The following is a 9660-nucleotide window of genomic DNA, read 5'->3' as shown; positions in this document are numbered from 1 at the left end:
TTTTGGCCAATCTAGCAGTTCAATGGGCTAGCCTAAGTGTTCTTCATGATGATTTCCTAGTTCATTGTATAGATTATCTAAGGGGTGTAGTAGTAGGATTTTCTACTACTACATTTTGGCGCTAGAATACAGCTCGGAATTGGGATTATACCTGTTTGTCAAAGTTTTAAGTTGATTTTTTGAAAAAATTCTTATTTTTTCTTTATTTTTGTGAAAGAGTTCGATTATTTTCTCTGAATTTCGACGTTTGGATTCACTCATTTAAAACGCAGTTTTCATTTAGGAAGGAATTTTTGGATTTGCATAAGTTTAGGGTTTGTTATTTCAGGAACACAAAATGGCGAGACGAACATCTGCAGGAGAAAATGCAACACCGATTAGGAGAAGTAGAAGAATTGCAGGTAGAAGAAGAGGCGAAATTGCAGAGACATCAAGAATGGGAGAGAGGAACAAAAGACCTCAACCGATCAGATTTCAGATCCAACAGGAACCAAGGGAGAACGACCAAAGAAATCTTGATGAAGTAAGTGTTCACACTACGGATACAGATACCGCAGAAGAAAATGAAGAGGGAACACAACAGGAAAGAGCAGTAGGAGAAAATGAAGACAACATGACCATTGGAGAACTAAGGCAGCAATTGGCAGATGAAAGAAGAAGAGAAGAGGAACTGCGTGCGAACTTGACGCGACAAAATGATGAGCTAAGAGTGGAAAATCAGCGATTAAAAGAGAAAAGGTCACAATCACGATCCAGAACAACACGTGCGGGCTCGAGATCAAGCAGGAGTACTACTAGGAGAAGTAGATCTGAGCACGGAGATAATATACAGGGACAATTTATGGATAATAGTTTGGATGACAATTTTCAGGTGAACGAAAACTCGCAGGATGAACGTGAACGCAATCGCATAGAAGATCGGTATATCCAAGTAGGTGAGGATGAACTCAGGCGAAGACATCGTAGAGAAGGTAGATTGGAGCGAAATGGAGAATACAACCGCATGCATGATGAAGAGAAAAGCGAGAGAACGAAGCAGAACATGCAAGGATGATACTTCATGAAAACGAAATGCTGAGGAAACAAAATCAAAGAGATAGAGTTGCACAGGAGCACGTGAGAGATTAAAGGGAGAAGCAAAGAGAAAGAAGAGACGATGAAGAACGACAAGAACTAAAAGAAGCCATACGACAAAGTGGGCACGAAAACAGATTGAGGCAAGCCCGGTTGAAAAGACCTAGACAACAACAATAAGAAGACATATTCCCGAACGGTGAAATTTTAAGAGAAATAGCAGAGATAAGAGAATTAGTTAAAAAGGGAAAGATGGAGGAAGGAGGTAGCTAGAAGAAGCAATAGAAGAAGCAGAAAGGACATCCTTCGCACGGCGAATACAATCAGTAACAATACTAAGAAAGTGCAGGATACCCACGTTTACTAGCATCTATGATGGACCTACATGTGCGATCCAACATATTAAGACATACATCTTAGCTTTGTTACAATATGAGGATAACGACGCGGTCCTATGCAAGTATTTTCCATCAAGCCTCGCATGAGAAGCCTTGAAGTGGTTCGATGGATTTCCAGTAGGTTCAATAAATTCATTCGAGCATTTACAGAGTTTGTTCTTGGGACAATACATCAGCAGCAGTATGCTAAATCCAGGAATTGAAAAAGCATTCAGCCTACGAAGGAGAACGAACGAAAGACTGTGAGATATAACCAATAGATAGAGGACAATGAGCAGCGAAATGGGAGGGTGATTGGATGAAAGAAATCTCATCTTAGCATTCATCAATGCGTTGTTTCCAACTGACTTGTTGTTCACAGAGCTTTTCATAATAAAAGACAGAATAACGATGGCAGAGCTGCGCAAATACCAGGAAGAGTATATCACCCTTGAATAAAAGCAGAGAGATATGGAGTCCTACCTGGTTGCAGTCGTGAGTGAAAGAATAGGAAATGCAAGTCTATTACCAAGGATGACGAACGCTGTTGCGAGCACTTCGCAGGGAAGCAAAGAGAAGTTAATTGTAGAATACCAACAAAAGAAGGTAGCCATGAGTATAAGAGACCAATAAATGTATGAGCAAGAATACAGAGATAGGCAATACAATAATCATGGAGGAAACAACAAAGTCGCGAGATACGACAATCATGGAGATGGATATGGAGGAAATAATAGGTATTACAATCAAGGCACGAACTACATATCCCATGAGGAGGTCAGGATGCCACCTCTTAAAACAACAGTGGACAAAGTCTAGGAAACTGCTATATTAATGGAGGAGATAACACCACCACCTAATCTAGGTCAAGAACCACCATCTGGAAGAAGAAGTAAAGAGTTCTGCGCTTATCATCGTTTTCATGGCCATACAATGAATAACTGTAAGAACATACAACGAATCATATTAAGAATGATTGGGAAAGGAAAGTTTACCACTTCCTAGATACACCACTACCTCCTCCACCACAACCACAACCAACAACAGGTGGACAGACGTCAGGAGCAGACAAAGGAAAAAACACCTCTCTAATAGAAGTGGGAGCGAATGCCAAGAATCTACACTGTAACTCAATAATACACTCATTCAAAAGTATAGAAGACTTCCACGGCAATGTGTTAATCCGCGTATTTGCGAGGGATGCCGAAGCGAAGGAAATAATGAACCTAGCAAAGATACCAAAACTCAAAGAATGGCAGAAGAAACCAATCACATTTAGCGCATAAGAAGTATCTGGAGGAGGAAAACTCCATGAGAGTCCCCTGGTGGTTAAGTTAGAGAAAATACCAAAAGAAAAGCCGGAAAAGGAAGAAGGTGAAGATGATCTCACATGGGCGATAAATAGAATACTAATTGATTCTGGGAGCTCGGTGGACATTTTGTTTTATCATACATATAAGACAATGGGAAGAAAAGACGAAGATTTGATCCCTTCGACTTATAAGTGTAGATGGTGAAAAACGAGTCGCTGGTTTTTCAGGGAATTGAAGAGACGAGCATGTTGTCGAGACTCCTCAACCGAGCAAACTGTTGAACCTCACACAGATGCACTGAAAAGGGAGTGCTTATACTCGAGAGATCAATCTGTAGGACTCCGGCCTAAACCAATTCAATGGACGTTCCAGAGTCAATTCGGTCGCAAAAAGAGAAATGGGTTGCTCTGTAGGAGGGAAGCTAAGAATTGTGTGGGATCAATGATGATCAAGGATTGTGGATGTGTTGAAGGTTTCTGCAATAATGATGAACTGTTGAGTTCGAATAAGTTCTGATAGATTGATGAATTCCTGAGAGTAATTACTCGAGAAATTATGTGTAGACAATTGCTGATAGCTAGTGATCATTCGTTGTTCTCAATCATGGATTCAGAGACTTATTTATACTGTCAGAATAGTAAACACATTGATCCCTGTAAGTGTGACGGTTTGTTGAGTGAAATAGTGGGAGATCGTGATGAAACCAGTTACAGGTCGTGCGGAGACATGGTTGATCATTCACCCACTACTTTGCTAACTCCTTCAACCGTTTGCACGAATTACTCACACTTCTCATCGTGGATGTATCCACGTGCCGTAGGCCGCCAGACCAAAATCCTAAGTGATATCCCCCATGTGACGTGATTGATGTCTCACGAATCGTGGATTCTTCATGACAGACGTGTATTAATTAGTCAGTTGTTGACTGATTAGACAGTGAGTCTAGATTTTGTTGAATTGAGCACGAGTGAAGAGTACTCAGTGAATCATGGATTAAACATGCGTAGTTCTTTGAATGATTCTGATATTGCACGTGTTGGCAAAAATTGTGAATTTGATGATGGTTACTTATAATATTGATAGTCGGATCAATATTTGAGCAACTGAGAAAGTATTGCTCAATTCGACGAATTACTGATAAATTACTAAATATTGATAGCTGGATCAACATTTGAGCAACTGAGCAAGTATTGTTCAATTCGACGAGTTACTGATAAATTATTAAATATTGATAAATGGATCAATATTCGGGCGACTGAGCAAGTATTGCTCAATTCGACGAATTATTTATCGGTAACTTGACCCAATAAAATATTAATTAGAATATTGGTAGATTACCGAATATTTTATAATTAATCCAGATGTTGATTTCTGAATCAACATAAATTTATTAGTGTTTGAATTTTGTTCAGAATGGTGATTCGTGGAGAGTCTATTCGAAAACCCTAATTTTTGATCAATTGTTCATCACTTGACGAATTGCTGAAAATTGGTCGTGAGTGATGGAGGGACGACCACATGGGATGATGGACGTCCATGTGGCACCCGTGTGCTCGAGTGAGAGTGCACCAGGGTCCTTGGTTGGCCGGTTGGTGAAAGAATGATGATTAAATGCCAGTTTCATCATTTATTGAAATAGTGCTCGATTGAGCATTAGGTGACAAAACCTAATTATGGAAGAGTGAGGGACCGAACAAGAGGGCATGAGACCGTCCCTTGGTGGTCGTTGGACCAGCTAGTGGTCGTTTGATCAAACTCCAGGTTTGTTGAAAAGAGTTTGGTCCCAGTATGAGCAATTGAGCAAATTAGGTCAAAATTGTGAAAGTGTGTGGGACCGGCTTGTTTCAAGCCTTAGAGCCGCCCTTGGTCGGTCAAGGAAGCATGCCCGTGTCACCACATTGACCATGTCTCAATTCTGAGAGTTTCCGTATTTTCTGGTGTGCATTTGAGCAACATGTTGGATTTTCAGAAGAGTTTGATCTTGACTGAAATTCTTGATTTTTGCTGGAATGAGCATGAATGCTCAATTGATCAATATTTTATAAGTATTAAAATAAGAGTATTTTAACATTTAAAATAGCCATGAGAGTCTAGATGGTCGTGTGACCATGTTGGCTTTAGGCTTTTTCATGATTTAAGAAATATTTGAGAAAATATGAAGAAACCATGATTTTTGCTCAAATTGAGGAGTTTCATGAGATGAGGGAAATAATATTTGTGAAAGAATAGGGATTGCAAGGTGTGGGACCGGTCACGGCTAGGGCATGGCCGGCCGGCCAAGTTGCCCGGTCCCATGACACCTTTTCCTATTTTATAATATTATTTTTCATGAAACCGTGGAACTATGGAGAAACCATGAGTTTTTTTGAAACGGAGGAGTTTCATGAGATTAGGGAAATAATAACTATAGAAGACTAGGGATTGGAAGGTGTGGGACCGGCCACGGTTTGGGCATGGCCGGCCGGCTAGATTGCCTGGTCCCGCAACACCTTTCCCTATTTTGTATTATTATTTCTCATGAAACCATGAAAATATGGAGAAACCGTGAGTTTTGCTCAAACAAGGAAAGTTGCTATAATGAAGGAGTTTTCATGAGTTCATGAAAATAACAAAATAAGGGAAAATAATGGGAGAGGCATGGGACCGGCCACGGCTAGGGCACGACCGGCTAGCCGGTGGGCCCGGCCCATGAGCGCCTCTTAATATTTTATTATTATTATTTCTCTCCTGTTTTGTGTAGGATTCCTCATTTATCCATATTTTCGAATGCTCGTTCGTTCATTCGGGTGCTCGGTCGTCCATCATTGTCTAGTACACTTGCACTATTTTATGGGGCTTACTCAGTGATGGTCCTGATGCCCGATTGTTGAGTATTTATTACTAATTTATGAAATTAAGTGGAGAATGATTCATGGAACTGAGTAATAAGAGTGAGTAGTTTTTTTATTATCAATCCATAGGATCAGCCGTGGATTCGACCATGAATTCGGAATAATAAAATGAGTATTACCCTTCCATGGGATCGCAGATTCGACCTTAGAATTGGAGTAATGGTTGTTTATTACCATTTCATGAGATCAGTCGTGGATTCAATCATGAAATCGGAGTAATCTATTACCATTTCAGGAGATCAGCCGTGAATTCGATCATGAAATCGGAGTAATAATTCATCTATCACCATTTCATGAGATCAGCCGTGGATTCGATCATGAAGTCAGAATGATGAGATAAAATATATTATCTTTTAGGAATTCACTGGTGAATGTCACAGTAGAATCAATCTATTGCAGAAAGGATATTAGCCAGTTAAAGCGTCACATCCATCCTGAAGGGTGCATAGTCAGGGAGTCACAAGTGTTGCTTACGACCTGAAGGCGTTAATGCTCTCAATCTGAGGAGAACCACCTGATTCTATACACGGTCTCTCCACATAGTCAAGGAACAGTGAGTGTCACCGACGTCCTGAAGGCGTTAAGCTCTCAATCTGAGGAGAACCGTCCAATCGTTCTTCTATGTGGAGGGGGGTCTCTCTATGTAGTTAGGGAACAGTGAGTTTCACCGACGTCCTGAAGGCGTTAAGTTCTCAATCTGAGGAGAACCACACAATTATGTTATTCTACATAGAGGGCATGATGCAATGCGAGGCATCGAATGCTCAGTTAGTGAAGGCTTTTCGAAAAACATGTTCATCATGGCTCGTAAAATATGAATCGTCACATGCCTGAAATTCGTGTCAGGGACATGTAGTATCATGATTTTACGATTTTGACATTTTTTGAAAATCCACCATCAATATTAAGTCCCCTACTTAGTGAGGGACAGTCATGTTCTGCATTAAGCATTAGATGGTGATTTTCAGTCGACGAGATCAGTGGTTGAACTTAGTCACACAAAGGTATTCTCAGAATCCTAGATTTGCTCCAATGGTGTCATGTACGAGAAAATGTATAGATAAGTGCGATTCCATGAGCATGGAGGTATGAAGCACTGTTGATTTGGACGTTCAGAAGCCTAGTTATGGTCGGTTTAGGATTTATGCGCCCGAGCCCAAAAAGGAAACCCATGTTTTACTAGGTTTTGGCAATAAAATTGATATAAAAGGGAAGAGACCCTAATTTTTTTTTTATTTTCTCCTAGATGACCGACCACCCCCTCCTTGATTTCTCCACGTCCAGAGAAGGAGGAATATTTTTTACGCATGCCGGAGCTCTTTGACCACCGACTGCCGCCGGCCAATTTCTAACGAACTCCGGCGCTGACAAGGTACGAATTATTATTTTATTTTATTTTGCTGTGTGTTTTGATGAGTTTTTGAAAACAAAGACCCCATAGTTGCATGCATGCGTAGGTTTTATGAAATTTGTTGTTTGTGAAAACACGTATGTCCATTCGTTCGATAGTTTAAGAAACGAGCAAAAATCCCTAATATGAAAGAGATACACATATTATTGGATAGACATGGTTTAATTGCAGTAGAGAAAAATTTTGTTTATGAGGTTTCATGAAAACCAAAATTTATTTTCAAAGCGTGAACTTTGACAAATACTTTTAAGAACGTAGGTTCGTAGTAAAAGTAATAAATAACAATCTATAGAATTTGAGGAATTTATGAAAAGACCTGTACTTCATGATAAAATTTATTTGTGAACTTTCAGAATTTTATTTAGAATATGTGGACTTTAGAAAAAATAGAAAAGACCCTCGCTTCGTACGAAGACGCTCGTCTGAGCAAAAATAGTTTTTTTTTTTAAACAAAACTCACGATTTTTTTTTACGTGCGTGAGTTTTAATATTTTGATAAAAATCAAATATCAATTTTTTGATTAATTATTAAGGACAAACAATCGAGTTATATGATTTTATGATATGTGTTTGTGACGTAAAATCATGGAACGCTCATATGAAGGGTTTATATGAATTGTTCATAGTTTCGTGAAAAGTCAGTGTTGACTCTTGAATGATAGATTTTGCTCGTCTTCGCAGGTTTGAAGGAGTGAGCAAGTTTTTGGAGTTTTACGTTGTTATCACTAAGTTCGTGAAATCGTAAATAGGTAAGAGTTGAGGATTACCATTTTTATAGAAGCTGAGCATCATGATTATTCCTTCGCCTTAATTCCACTGATGAAATTTATGTGTGGATGTCGCAGTGACTATGTAAAGATGACTGACCATCAGGACAATTCTTCTGAAGATGATTCTAGGGAAGAGTCTTCCAGAGAGGATGGTTCCAGAGAGGATTCTTCTAAATAGGATGCTTCTAGAGAGGATTCTTCCGGAGAGGATGCTTATGTTGATGTATCTTCCAGAAATGATGATTCTAGGGCCTCTAGGAAAAAGGAGGATAAAACCAAGAACATCCCAAATACTAATGACGAATTCTTCGTGTTTCAATACAAACCCGAAAAACGTCCTTCAGGTTCCGCATTCCGGTTGCTCATAAATCCCAGAAGCACTACTCGGAACAAGATGGTAACTCCTCAAGCGATAATTAGGTTTTTTTTTGAGTGGGAAACACTATTTGGGTTCACATGTGGAACTCAAACTTTCTCGAAAGCCTCTGGCACATTTCTCTGAATGGGCACGTCATATGTTGGGATATATCCACGTAAGAACTATGTTGGATCGTGTACAGGTGACACGATCTATTAAACCAATTGGGGATCTAGTGATCAATCACGACATACCAGGTATGGTGGCTCTGCTTGCTCGTTGGTGCATTCCCACTCACACATTCATATGAAGATGGGGAGAATTCACTGTCACTTTGGAAGATGTAGTCGCTTTATTGCATCTCCCAGTTATTGGTAATTTCCCTGAAGAGCTCTCAACAGAGGAGAATAGAATATTAGACATTCTGAAAGCTAAGATGCAAGAATTCAACGGGTCGCTCAAAATTTGTTATGCTCAATGGATGAAACACTGGTGGCCGAGAGATGTGATTCCCGAAGATCCCGATATTTTGACCATTGCTGCTTTCTTATGTTTGTGGCTTTCCAGAGACATTCTTGAAGACAATGGACATTTATTGAAGTCGTTTGTGATTCTTTTTTCTATAAAAATGGCTAAAGGTGAGAAGCTTCCTATTGGTAGTCTGTTTCTGGGTTCACTATTCGCCAACTTGGATTCTTTAGTCATGGACTCCAGTGTCTCCAATGGTTTCATAAAGATTGAAACATATGATAATACCATGTTCCTCCAAGCTTTAATGTGGGAGCACCTTGAGAAATATGCTCCAATTCCCCGTAGTGTCTTACAAGGACCTAATGTGGATACTCGTCATGCCATCTTTGAGAAAAATAGTGCTAGGATTATGCGCTGGTCTACGAAGCGACCACGGAAAAATACATGACTTGCTAGTATTTTAGACACTGAATCTGAGTTCATCTTTCGTCCCTGGACGACAGTTCCTTCTTTCTTCTCGCAATTGATCACTTTCAATGATACTAAAGAGATCATCACTTTGAAGTCTGGCACTGAGTTGAGTGATGGAGAGAAATATTTTATGCTGAGTTGCACTCCTGGTTACATAGTGTCAGTGATGCAAGGAAAATTCCAGGTGGAAGAATATAATATCGACAAAGCAGCTCGACAAATCGGTCTCGATCAGTGTGCTCCAGGTCATCGAATGAATAAACCATCTGTCGGTATCTGAAGGCTCATTTAGATAACACACATGTGGAAGGGAATAATTATTTGTCTTCTTTTACCGACCGAGATATTTATGTAACTCCAGGTTACGCAGAATTCGGAAATCAGCAACTCGAACGCTTATATAATTTCGTGATGGATGTCAAGTCTCTGACACGAGAGTTTCCTTCTACTGAGATGCTCTTGGATTGACCACGGTTGAAACCTCTTTCTAGTGGTGATAAAAGTAAAACATCTACAGAATCTTC

General features: G+C 39.8%; 1 protein-coding gene across 1 annotated transcript; it reads left to right on the top strand.

Annotated features, from left to right (window-relative positions):
- Positions 1–337: 337 nt before the first annotated feature.
- On the top strand, positions 338–1054 carry LOC113341359 (splicing regulatory glutamine/lysine-rich protein 1-like). Its single transcript, XM_026586266.1, has one exon. The coding sequence runs from the start codon at positions 338–340 to the stop codon at positions 1052–1054; it is 717 nt and encodes a 238-aa protein (XP_026442051.1).
- Positions 1055–9660: the final 8606 nt, after the last annotated feature.

Source organism: Papaver somniferum, unplaced genomic scaffold, assembly GCF_003573695.1.
Source record: "Papaver somniferum cultivar HN1 unplaced genomic scaffold, ASM357369v1 unplaced-scaffold_29, whole genome shotgun sequence".
Classification (NCBI taxonomy): Eukaryota; Viridiplantae; Streptophyta; class Magnoliopsida; order Ranunculales; family Papaveraceae; genus Papaver; species Papaver somniferum.
The sequence above is the reverse complement of the archived record's forward strand: the minus strand, read 5'-3'. Positions and strand labels throughout refer to the sequence as shown.

Coding starts and splice junctions, on each gene's coding strand:
- LOC113341359 (XM_026586266.1), top strand. CDS start 338: ATGGCGAGACGAACATCTGCAGGAGAAAATGCAACACCGATTAGGAGA.